Source organism: Stegodyphus dumicola, chromosome 3 (genome assembly GCF_044657685.1).
Source record: "Stegodyphus dumicola isolate Sdum_Otavi_A_Nest chromosome 3, ASM4465768v1".
Classification (NCBI taxonomy): domain Eukaryota; kingdom Metazoa; phylum Arthropoda; class Arachnida; order Araneae; family Eresidae; genus Stegodyphus; species Stegodyphus dumicola.
In genome coordinates this window covers 234,412,235-234,425,139 of record NC_140770.1, presented here as the reverse complement: position 1 = coordinate 234,425,139, position 12,905 = coordinate 234,412,235, and the positions used below count along the sequence as shown (strand labels likewise).

General features: G+C 33.6%; 1 protein-coding gene across 2 annotated transcripts in view; it reads left to right on the top strand.

Annotated features, from left to right (window-relative positions):
- The window catches only part of LOC118180405 (regulator of microtubule dynamics protein 1-like), a 108,360-nt gene that overhangs the window by 71,635 nt on the left and 23,820 nt on the right, over positions 1-12,905 (top strand). For both annotated transcript variants that reach the window (XM_085813922.1, XM_085813921.1), the window contains one exon: positions 6,651-6,738. In XM_085813922.1, coding sequence (XP_085670048.1) covers positions 6,651-6,738 — 88 coding nt within the window. The remainder of the gene's footprint in view (positions 1-6,650; positions 6,739-12,905) is intronic.

Sequence of the window (12,905 nt, the reverse complement as noted above, 5' to 3'; positions counted from 1 at the left end):
CAGTAATGATTATGGACATATAGCGACGGATTGTCCTCAGCCTAAAAAAGAAATTATTTGCAGGAAATGTAATGAAAAGGGTCATATTTTTAAAAGGTGTACGTCTAAGAATCCAGACTTGACAAATGTTAAAAATAATTTATCCGTGGACCAGAATTCAGGTGTTTCACCAACTGTATATTTAAAGTATGCTCGCATCAATAATGGAGAAGAAATTACTGCGATCATAGATACGGGTTCTAGTTCATGTTTATTGAAACAATCTGCGGCTAAGAGACTGAATCTTATTGTAAAACCTGATGTGGAAGAATTGTTTGGCTTTGGGAACTAGAATAAACCAGCCGCTAGAACATTGGGAAAAGTAACTGTTAACTTAGAGATTGATAATGTGGAAGGAAAGGATATTACAGTTCTAATTGTAGGAGATGAAATGCAACATGCGACTTATTAGTTGGTCGAACATGGATTGATTTACCGCATATTGCATACGCCAAGATAGGAAATACCTTGCACATACGCTATGCTAATGACTGCCCATTTTCGCAGTTGCAAAATGATAGCAACACTCCGCGAATTAAACTGAAGGCTTCCCAAGAAACTCAAATCGAAAGTAATACGGTTAATTTCGTGAAAGTTAAAACTGATGAAATAAATAACGGTTATGTTTTAATAAGTGGATCGGAAGATGAGTTAGGCTGATTATTGGAAGTAATACAGGGAGAAACAGTGATACCAGTCACTAACTACAGCGATCGAAAACTAATTTTGAAAGAGAATCAATGTATCGGTAGAGCGGAAGTAGCAGAATTAGTTGAACCAAGTTCAGATCAGAAAACTGAAAATTCAAGTCAAAAGGAAATACTGATAATAAATGAAATTAAGAAGTTTAGGAGACCGATTACTTTAGAAGAAATTAAAGTTAATAACAATATTACGCCAGAGAGAAAACAGGAAGTTTTACATTTGATAAATGAGTATCGAGATTGTTTTGCATTAAATATGGAGGAATTAGGGTGTACAAACTTAACAAAAATGGATATTAAAGAAATTGAAGGGAGTAAGCCTATTTGCATGAAGTCGTATAAAACCAATGCCGAAGAGCGTGCTTCTATAAAGAAGATAATAAATGAATGGAAGAAATATGGAATTGTTACTGAAACAAGATCTCCGTATGCTAGTCCAGTTTTACTCGTAAAGAAAAAAATAGGTGAATTACGATTAGTGATAGATTATAGAAAGTTGAATTCGCAAACTGTTAAAGGTAAATTTCCACTCCCTAGGATAGATGATCTTCTTGAATGTCTTAGTGAGTGTAAAGTTTTCACTACATTGGACTTAGCTCATGGATATTTGCAGATTCCTTTAACTCAAGAAGCGAAACTAAAAACAGCTTTCATCACTCCAGATGATACTGGTCAATTTGAACGTATGATCTTGGGGTTAGCTAATGCACCTGCAGAATTTCAGAGACTTATGAATCAAGTTTTAGGTCCGTTGCTTAATAAAGAAGTATTGTGCTATTTGGATGACATATTAATTCCGGCTAAATCTTGGGAAGAAATGATGGAAAAACTTAGGAAAGTGTTTGATAGATTGAGAGAAGCAATGCTGACATTGAAACTGACAAAATGCGAATTCGGAAAAGATGAAGTTGAGTATTTGGGATTTCTAATAAAATAAAATAGTACGAGCCATATTAAACATTCCTAAACCAACCAATGAACATGAAATTAAACAATTTTTAGGTCTTACAAGTTTCTTTAGAAGGTTTGTACCGAAATACGCAGAGAAAGCTGAGCCGCTAGCGAGACTGACGAGGAAGGATGAAACATTTCGTTGGAATCAAGATCAGCAAGAAGCATTCAGTACTTTAAAGGGTCATTTAACTAATGAACAAAAACTAGCATTATATAATCCCGAAGCAGAGACTGAAGTGCACACAGATGCGAGCAACAAAGGGCTGGCAGGAATGCTGTTGCAAAAAGGTGAAGATAGAAAGTGGCATTTAGTTTATTGTGTAAGTAAAGGAACAACAGAAACAGAAAAGAATTATCATTCAAGCAAATTAGAATTAATGGCTATAGTTTGGACTTTGACACGACTTCGACAATTTTTAATTGGAATCCGATTTACGGTAATTACAGACTGCCAAGCTTTAGTTTATTTAAACGCGAAGAAAACTTCAAATCCTCAGATAGCAAGGTGGAGTAATCTGATCCAGAAATGCAATCTTGAAATAAAGCACAGGCAAGGCAAAAGAATGAGTCACATAGATGCATTGAGCCGATCGCCAGTTGATCAGCCAGAAGAAACTTTAGACTCTATAATTGAAAACAACTCGGAAGTTTGTTTAACGCTAACGATAGAGGAACAAATTCTTATGCTTCAGCATTCAGATCCAGAATTACGCAAATTAATAGACATTTTAAAGAAAAAGATAAATGATAGAACGAATGCAGAGAGATATGTAACTGAAAATTACGTCTTGAAGAATAATCGATTGTTTCGTAAAGTGAAAGATCAGGAAAAGGAGAAATTGTTATATGTCATACCTAAATCGATGATAAAATGTATTGTAGTAAAATTTCACGATCTTTTGGGACATTTTTCAGCAGACAGAACTGTTGCCAAAATCAAGGAATCATACTGGTTTAAAGGAATGAAACGATATGTTATGCGTCACATTTCGATGTGTTTCGAATGCCTAGTAAATAAAATGCCTAGTGGTAAGAAACAAGGAGTACTGCATTCAATTAGACCTGGTAGAAGACCTTTTGCAATTATACATATAGATCATTTAGGACCATTCGTAAAAAGTTCAAGAGGAAATACAGAATTATTTGATATAATTGATAATTTTACGAGATTTACACGCTTATGTCCTATGAAAAGTACTGCAACCAAGTATGTGTTAGTTGCATTGAAGAGTTTTGTAGATGATTTTGGGTTACCAGAAAAAATTATCAGCGATAGAGGAACATGTTTCACAGCGAAGGAATTTCGAGAGTACTGTGAAAATAATGGAATCAGTCATACACTCATCAACTCAACATCCAAGTGGTAATGGAATGGTGGAAAGAGCAAATCGAACAATTTTGGCTACGATTAAAACGAATATGGAAAATCCGAATCAGAGAGACTGGGACAAAAAGATTAAGGAATGCGAAAGAAATTTAAACAATATGATAAATAAGACTACAAATAAAACTCCTTTCGAAATGCTTCACGGTTATTCACCAAAATTTAACGACGGATTGATGAGGATGATTACAGATGAAGACGCAGATGAATGGGAGAATCCAGTAATCTTACAGAATGAAGCTAGAAAGAGAATTGAAGATATGCAGATGAAAATGAAAGCAAATTATGACAAGAAGAAAAGTAATTCTTTAACATTCGAACGAGGAGAAATAGTAGTTATGAGAAGAGTACCTAAATCAACTGGAGAATCAACCAAAACACAACAAAAGTATCGAGGACCTTTGGTAGTTACAGAAGTTTTATTAAGTGATACCTATAGAGTGACTCAATTAGAAGAGAAGGTGAAAGGACATTTCTTTAGTACGACAGCTCATGTGAGCCAGTTAAAGTCATGGCAGTGTCAAGCTGAATCAGAAGAAGACGATGATGATGGTGATGACATTAGTGTTACTGGGGATAACGATAACAACACGCCGCATATTACTAAAACTAGGACACGGAAAAAGAATAGAAAACGACGGTGAATCTATATGACAGCTAAAGACTTTCGAACTATATAAACATTAATATTACAGATTTAATTTTTTTAAATATAAGTTCTTAATGTTCCGAGGTCGTAACTAAGTCAGGATGCCCGAATGTAAACGCAACGTATTAATTTTATTTAAAATGTATTTTCCCGATTGGCAACAACAGTTTTTTTCAGAACGATAATATTTTTGAACTGTAAGTTTTTGAGCAGTAATGTTGACGGTAATGTTTCTGAATAAAGCAAGTATTTAACAATTAATGTTTGACGGAATGTGTTTTTAATAAACTAATTAAATGCTAACATTCGCATTTTGAATTTTGGAAGTCAGCGAATAAATTTCACTTTCAATTTCCCCGCTGTCTCTCAGATGGGGATTACAAGCCATGTTCCGTAGTTTATGTGTAAAGCTGGTCCAATTCACTTCAGTGCGTTTCCTTTTAGGGTCAGGGTAAAAGCCGTGAAAATCAAACACTACTGGATAGTGGTTCTGACGACAGTTCTTTCTTGACTTCTAAGTAGGGAGTCTGACTAATATTTTTAAGTAATGCAATATCTAGTGTGTCTCCGCCACTCGACAGTAGAAAGTGTATTCACTTGGGGTGACTAGCTGTAAGTTATTTGCATAGACAACAACGAACTGAGAGGTTTTCCTCCTTTTATAAGATTTTAAATCGCGCGCGAGAATTTTCTGGAACTTTCTCAAAATCAAAAAGAGATATTTATTAAATGTTACATGCACGCGCTCTTGTATTTTCAATTTTCCGACTTAGCTTTCTTTTAATATTCGTCACGCGCTGCACTGCGCGGGAAATAAAACCATTTAATTTACAATTCAACTAACATTAGCTATTTAAATACCAAATCCGTAACAATACTAAACTGTTTCTTTCTGCTTTCAAGCTTTTGATACCATCATTCCAATTTTAATACCAGTACATTTTTTTCCCTCATAGTGTTTGTTCTAAAGTTTGTCCAACCCACGCCAAGATTCACATTTAATTCTCAATTATTCGTTAATTTATTTGTAGAGTCTCACTCTTTTTGGTAGCATACACTAATTCAAGCTCTTGAGTAGATGTATACTCTTGGGTAGATTATCGGTATGTCTAGTTAATGAAACAGAAACGTAAGAAGAAAATGTAAATGACCTTTTATTAAGAGCTCAAATAATTTGAACAGAATGCACTCTTGGTACTTATAAAACCTTTATGGCGTAAATTCAAAAGTAAGAAATTCGGATTTAAGCTAAATCCAAATCTTAAGTTAGCCAAAGGCTACGCAGGAATAATTAACTCGTAAGTTGGCTCAAACTTACACCGGCTTGAAAAGCAGTATCGGTGAGAGTAACTAACGCCGCGGATAGGAATGCTATCGTAGAATATCAATTAGTAATGTGGCCTTCAACAGGCAGAGCACGCTGCGTCTAAAACAATCTCAAACCCTCACTTAAATATACGCGAGCTAATATTTGCATTCTGGCAAGAAAACGGGAAGGGAGAATTAATAGTATAGATTCTGAACATAAAATAAATGGTTAATTTAAATAAATACCTTTTATATTGTATTCGTATAAAAACAAACCTTTGAGTTACGTACATAAAGAAAAAAGAAAAAAAAAAAAAAAAAAAAACTAGAATAATATTGCTGTTCTATCGTTTCAAATATATAGCCTGTTTTTAGAGATGTTTACGTAAGAGGAAAATTGAGTTATCAGAGAAATATGATTCTAGAAAGCGAATTATTCTTTTTAATTCTTCCTTGAAGTATAACGCGATTTCTTTTCCGATCCATAAACTTGCGGCTGATTTCCGCGTCTTGAATTTTGGAATTATATGGTTTATGTTTTCCAAATAAATTCACGAAGTTTATGAAGTTGTTTTTACCAACTTTTTTTATTTCCTATGAGAGTTAATTGAATCACCGCTTACATATGAATGCCTTAAGTAGATTTAGAACTAGGAGACGTGCAATCATTTTTCGTGTAGGCGAACTTTCACCCATTTGTCTGTAAAGTACCTAACACCCATTTCTTGCAGTTTGCACTGCACGGACCTGCATTCTAATCATAATGTGCCATGTGTTTAATAGGTTTTGCAACTGACTATAGAATCCATTTTCTTGTATTTTAGGCGGATATTCCCAAATTAATTTAATCTTCGCGCACTTAGAAAATATGGCAATTTTTAATCCTGAAAATTCTAAACATTTAACCTTCTAGAGTGTTGAAATGAAATATTCAACGCAGCATATGCACAATAATGTATGGTACTGCAAATATCTTTAAACAGTAATAAAATTATAATTAAATTAGTTAATTATTAATTATCTAAATAAAGTCTTAAATATAAGAAATTATAAATTATATCAAGTATGTATTATTAAAAATTAAATTAAGCTTAAAATCATTAAGAAGTATGTGCATATTGTTATTAAAAGACAGAGTTTGCGATACTTTATGCGATGTACTTTAAAAAATGGGAGCGCTTCAGTCCCAATGCCAGCAATAGTCTTAGAATTAGTGATCTGCCAGGAAAAACAATTTGGAGATCCACTACTATAAGATTCGAAAACTTTATAAGAACAGATAGTTTGCTAGGTAGATTGATAATTTATGTGACAGCGTAATAGAAGTAACCTTTTTGCGAAAATGAAGACTTGAATATCGTGTTTTCTAACGTAACAAAATAAGAAATTTTCTTCTTCCTCAATGCGTACCTTCGTGATATAGTGCGTGCGGTAGTCGTAAGCAGAATCATCAAAAGAAAGGGCTGACTGTATATTGAATCATCATATCTTGCCAATAAAAGTGGTGCATCTGGATATATGCAATATATTGCCTCATAAATCTTTAAAATTTGCTTTATAATATATGTATATATCATTACTTATATTATTCTTTCATTTAAAAATTTTTTAGGTGCTTCACATTCGCTGATATTCCTTGGTATCAAAGGCAAGTAGCAGCTGCTATTTTTGCTTCTCCACCGACGTCCACATATGAAGAGGTATGTTTTGCAACTTTTCTTACATACAGATGCAATTATGGTACGGGAAATGTTATTACATTCAAATTTTCCAAGCTACATTTTGAAATGTAAGCAAAGCTGTTCTTTCTCTTGTTTATGTACTGGAAGGAGTATAAGTACAGAAATATGACGCTTTGTGTTTCTTTTACACATATTCATGGTAAAATATGCCGTTCTTAGTTGGTTAACCTGCGGGTATGCATGTTATGTTTACAGAGTTGACACAGCTACTTTTCAGAGTTGACACAGTTTTCTTGGAAATTTTATTTCCTGGTTGAGAATTGATTGAATACTTTAAAATATAATTAAGTCATAAAAGCACGAGCTTTCAAATTCGAAAACATTAGGATTTTTTGGAAGCAAGAGAGATGAAAAATTAACAGCCGCCTTTGGGAATCGAACCGCGGACCTCTCAATTACGCGCTGAGTGTGCTGACCACTACACCACGAAGGCTCGCTAAGAAGGCGGGAGAAATACCTTTATAATTGTAACATAAATTTTTATCATATTCTTTTAAGTTGCTACATTACTTTTAAGTAATTTTTAAGTTACGTCTGTTAAATAATTGAAAGCTTCGAAAGCAATGATTACAATTATTAAAAATTCATATATTTATTTTGTTTTTTAATAATATTTTTACTTAAGTATAAATTATGATGCGTTTGTTTCGTGTGATTTATAGTCCATTTAAATTATAATTCTGATAAACATGCTTCGTTACTGTAATTAACATTAAAAAATTTTTTTTCTAACATCCTGTTACGGATCTCAGCACAGAACGAGCGTTTTGTGCACCGCCAAAAGATGAACTTATAGTAATATTCTGTCAGCTATAATTTATAACATACTTAACTGACAGTTTTCAAAGACTTACGCCATTAATCTGATCCATAAAAGACGTTTCTGACGCCGTATATTAGGTACTCGACTACGGAATAGCGTTCCTTTCTTCTTCAACCTTCTACAGTAAAGCTATTTGAAAGGTACCATTCCAAAATACAATGAGTTTTCATTACTAAATTTTAAAATGTGGCTGAGAATCGTATAATTAGCTCAGAAGTTTTCTTCCCCTGGCTTTAGCTTTTTGTCAAATTCAAGAAATGTATTAATTTTAAAATAATAAGATATTGCGCAAGTGTTTGATGCTACAAACTAAGGAGGTATATATGAATTTCAGTTTTATTTCTTGCTATTGGAAGCATCTGTTAACATTTAATTAGTTCCTTTATTAAAAACACATTCCGTCAAACATTAATTGTTAAATACTTGCTTTATTCAGAAACATTACCGTCAACATTACTGCTCAAAAACTTACAGTTCAAAAATATTATCGTTCTGAAAAAAACTGTTGTTGCCAATCGGGAAAATACATTTTAAATAAAATTAATACGTTGCGTTTACATTCGGGCATCCTGACTTAGTTACGACCTCGGAACATTAAGAACTTATATTTAAAAAAATTAAATCTGTAATATTAATGTTTATATAGTTCGAAAGTCTTTAGCTGTCATATAGATTCACCGTCGTTTTCTATTCTTTTTCCGTGTCCTAGTTTTAGTAATATGCGGCGTGTTGTTATCGTTATCCCCAGTAACACTAATGTCATCACCATCATCATCGTCTTCTTCTGATTCAGCTTGACACTGCCATGACTTTAATTGGCTCACATGAGCTGTCGTACTAAAGAAATGTCCTTTCACCTTCTCTTCTAATTGAGTCACTCTATAGGTATCACTTAATAAAACTTCTGTAACTACCAAAGGTCCTCGATACTTTTGTTGTGTTTTGGTTGATTCTCCAGTTGATTTAGGTACTCTTCTCATAACTACTATTTCTCCTCGTTCGAATGTTAAAGAATTACTTTTCTTCTTCTCATAATTTGCTTTCATTTTCATCTGCATATCTTCAATTCTCTTTCTAGCTTCATTCTGTAAGATTACTGGATTCTCCCATTCATCTGCGTCTTCATCTGTAATCATCCTCATCAATCCGTCGTTAAATTTTGGTGAATAACCGTGAAGCATTTCGAAAGGAGTTTTATTTGTAGTCTTATTTATCATATTGTTTAAATTTCTTTCGCATTCCTTAATCTTTTTGTCCCAGTCTCTCTGATTCGGATTTTCCATATTCGTTTTAATCGTAGCCAAAATTGTTCGATTTGCTCTTTCCACCATTCCATTACCACTTGGATGTTGAGTTGATGAGTGTATGACTGATTCCATTATTTTCACAGTACTCTCGAAATTCCTTCGCTGTGAAACATGTTCCTCTATCGCTGATAATTTTTTCTGGTAACCCAAAATCATCTACAAAACTCTTCAATGCAACTAACACATACTTGGTTGCAGTACTTTTCATAGGACATAAGCGTGTAAATCTCGTAAAATTATCAATTATAACAAATAATTCTGTATTTCCTCTTGAACTTTTTACGAATGGTCCTAAATGATCTATATGTATAATTGCAAAAGGTCTTCTACCAGGTCTAATTGAATGCAGTACTCCTTGTTTCTTACCACTAGGCATTTTATTTACTAGGCATTCGAAACACATCGAAATGTGACGCATAACATATCGTTTCATTCCTTTAAACCAGTATGATTCCTTGATTTTGGCAACAGTTCTGTCTGCTGAAAAATGTCCCAAAAGATCGTGAAATTTTACTACAATACATTTTATCATCGATTTAGGTATGACATATAACAATTTCTCCTTTTCCTGATCTTTCACTTTCAATCGATTATTCTTCAAGACGTAATTTTCAGTTACATATCTCTCTGCATTCGTTCTATCATTTATCTTTTTCTTTAAAATGTCTATTAATTTGCGTAATTCTGGATCTGAATGCTGAAGCATAAGAATTTGTTCCTCTATCGTTAGCGTTAAACAAACTTCCAAGTTGTTTTCAATTATAGAGTCTAAAGTTTCTTCTGACTGATCAACTGGCGATCGGCTCAATGCATCTATGTGACTCATTCTTTTGCCTTGCCTGTGCTTTATTTCAAGATTGTATTCCTGGATCAGATTACTCCACCTTGCTATCTGAGGATTTGAAGTTTTCTTCGCGTTTAAATAAACTAAAGCTTGGCAGTCTGTAATTACCGTAAATCGGATTCCAATTAAAAATTGTCGAAGTCGTGTCAAAGTCCAAACTATAGCCATTAATTCTAATTTGCTTGAATGATAATTCTTTTCTGTTTCTGTTGTTCCTTTACTTACACAATAAACTAAATGCCACTTTCTATCTTCACCTTTTTGCAACAGCATTCCTGCCAGCCCTTTGTTGCTCGCATCTGTGTGCACTTCAGTCTCTGCTTCGGGATTATATTATGCTAGTTTTTGTTCATTAGTTAAATGATCCTTTAAAGTACTGAATGCTTCTTGCTGATCTTGATTCCAACGAAATGTTTCATCCTTCCTCGTCAGTCTCGCTAGCGGCTCAGCTTTCTCTGCGTATTTCAGTACAAACCTTCTAAAGAAACTTGTAAGACCTAAAAATTGTTTAATTTCATGTTCATTGGTTGGTTTAGGAATGTTTAATATGGCTCGTACTATTTTATTTTATTAGAAATCCCAAATACTCAACTTCATCTTTTCCGAATTCGCATTTTGTCAGTTTCAATGTCAGCATTGCTTCTCTCAATCTATCAAACACTTTCCTAAGTTTTTCCATCATTTCTTCCCAAGATTTAGCCGGAATTAATATGTCATCCAAATAGCACAATACTTCTTTATTAAGCAACGGACCTAAAACTTGATTCATAAGTCTCTGAAATTCTGCAGGTGCATTAGCTAACCCCAAGATCATACGTTCAAATTGACCAGTATCATCTGGAGTGATGAAAGCTGTTTTCAGTTTCGCTTCTTGAGTTAAAGGAATCTGCAAATATCCATGAGCTAAGTCCAATGTAGTGAAAACTTTACACTCACTAAGACATTCAAGAAGATCATCTATCCTAGGGAGTGGAAATTTACCTTTAACAGTTTGCGAATTCAACTTTCTATAATCTATCACTAATCGTAATTCACCTATTTTTTTCTTTACGAGTAAAACTGGACTAGCATACGGAGATCTTGTTTCAGTAACAATTCCATATTTCTTCCATTCATTTATTATCTTCTTTATAGAAGCACGCTCTTCGGCATTGGTTTTATACGACTTCATGCAAATAGGCTTACTCCCTTCAATTTCTTTAATATCCATTTTTGTTAAGTTTGTACACCCTAATTCCTCCATATTTAATGCAAAACAATCTCGATACTCATTTATCAAATGTAAAACTTCCTGTTTTCTCTCTGGCGTAATATTGTTATTAACTTTAATTTCTTCTAAAGTAATCGGTCTCCTAAACTTCTTAATTTCATTTATTATCAGTATTTCCTTTTGACTTGAATTTTCAGTTTTCTGATCTGAACTTGGTTCAACTAATTCTGCTACTTCCGCTCTACCGATACATTGATTCTCTTTCAAAATTAGTTTTCGATCGCTGTAGTTAGTGACTGGTATCACTGTTTCTCCCTGTATTACTTCCAATAATCAGCCTAACTCATCTTCCGATCCACTTATTAAAACATAACCGTTATTTATTTCATCAGTTTTAACTTTCACGAAATTAACCGTATTACTTTCGATTTGAGTTTCTTGGGAAGCCTTCAGTTTAATTCGCGGAGTGTTGCTATCATTTTGCAACTGCGAAAATGGGCAGTCATTAGCATAGCGTATGTGCAAGGTATTTCCTATCTTGGCGTATGCAATATGCGGTAAATCAATCCATGTTCGACCAACTAATAAGTCGCATGTTGCATTTCATCTCCTACAATTAGAACTGTAATATCCTTTCCTTCCACATTATCAATCTCTAAGTTAACAGTTACTTTTCCCAATGTTCTAGCGGCTGGTTTATTCTAGTTCCCAAAGCCAAACAATTCTTCCACATCAGGTTTTACAATAAGATTCAGTCTCTTAGCCGCAGATTGTTTCAATAAACATGAACTAGAACCCGTATCTATGATCGCAGTAATTTCTTCTCCATTATTGATGCGAGCATACTTTAAATATACAGTTGGTGAAACACCTGAATTCTGGTCCACGGATAAATTATTTTTAACATTTGTCAAGTCTGGATTCTTAGACGTACACCTTTTAAAAGTATGACCCTTTTCATTACATTTGCTGGAAATAATTTCTTTTTTAGGCTGAGGACAAGCCGTCGCTATATGTCCATAATCATTACATTTGAAGGATTTCGGCTCACCCTTTTCATTGCGGATGCCAGAATTATATTCCCTTTTCCTTTCGTCTGTTTTATAAAATTTATCTCTCAGATTGTATTTATTATCAAAACTGTTTTTAAAACCCACTTTGAAATTACCATCCGTCTGCATGGAATATTTAACATTTCTTTGTCTTGAATACTGATTATAGGATCCTTCATAAAATTTAGAACCAGACTTGGGCTTAAAATTATGCCTAAAAGTTTTATTTTCTACTTGAAGTACTTTTATCCCTGCCCGAATATTTTCATATTCATCTAGTTTTTCAGCCAACTCTTCAGGATTAATGAATTTAGACCAATCATCAATGAAATGGTCTCGGATAGCAGCGGGGACCCTTTTCTTTAATTGATCAGTAATAATAAGTTGTTTTAAAGAGTCAAAATCTGTTACATTTAATCCAGCAAGGCACTCTTCAAAATAATTTTTTAATTCAAACGTGAAGTCCTTCCACGTATTACGCAATGTTTTAATATGATCAACGAACTTTTGCGGAAACTGTTCAGGGCTTAACTTAAATTTTCTCAGTAGCAGTTGCTTAATGTGCTTATAGTCCTTAGCTTTTTCTTCTGATTCATGGGCAATTAATTGAGTTATTTCATAAGGCAATAGACCCAACAGCTGAGAAACCCAGTTTTGTTCTTCTAACCCAATACGTCGTGCCTGTCTCTCAAATAAAACTAGATAAAAACTTATATCACCTTCATTCAAATCATACTTATGCATTAATTTACTCATATCACAAATATTACTTCTACTAAAATTAGAAGGAACAGAATCATTTACATTACTACTTCTGATTTCCGCTTCTATTTTCAATTTTTCAAGTTCAAATGCTCTTTGCTTATCATTTTCTTTTTCTAAAATTTCT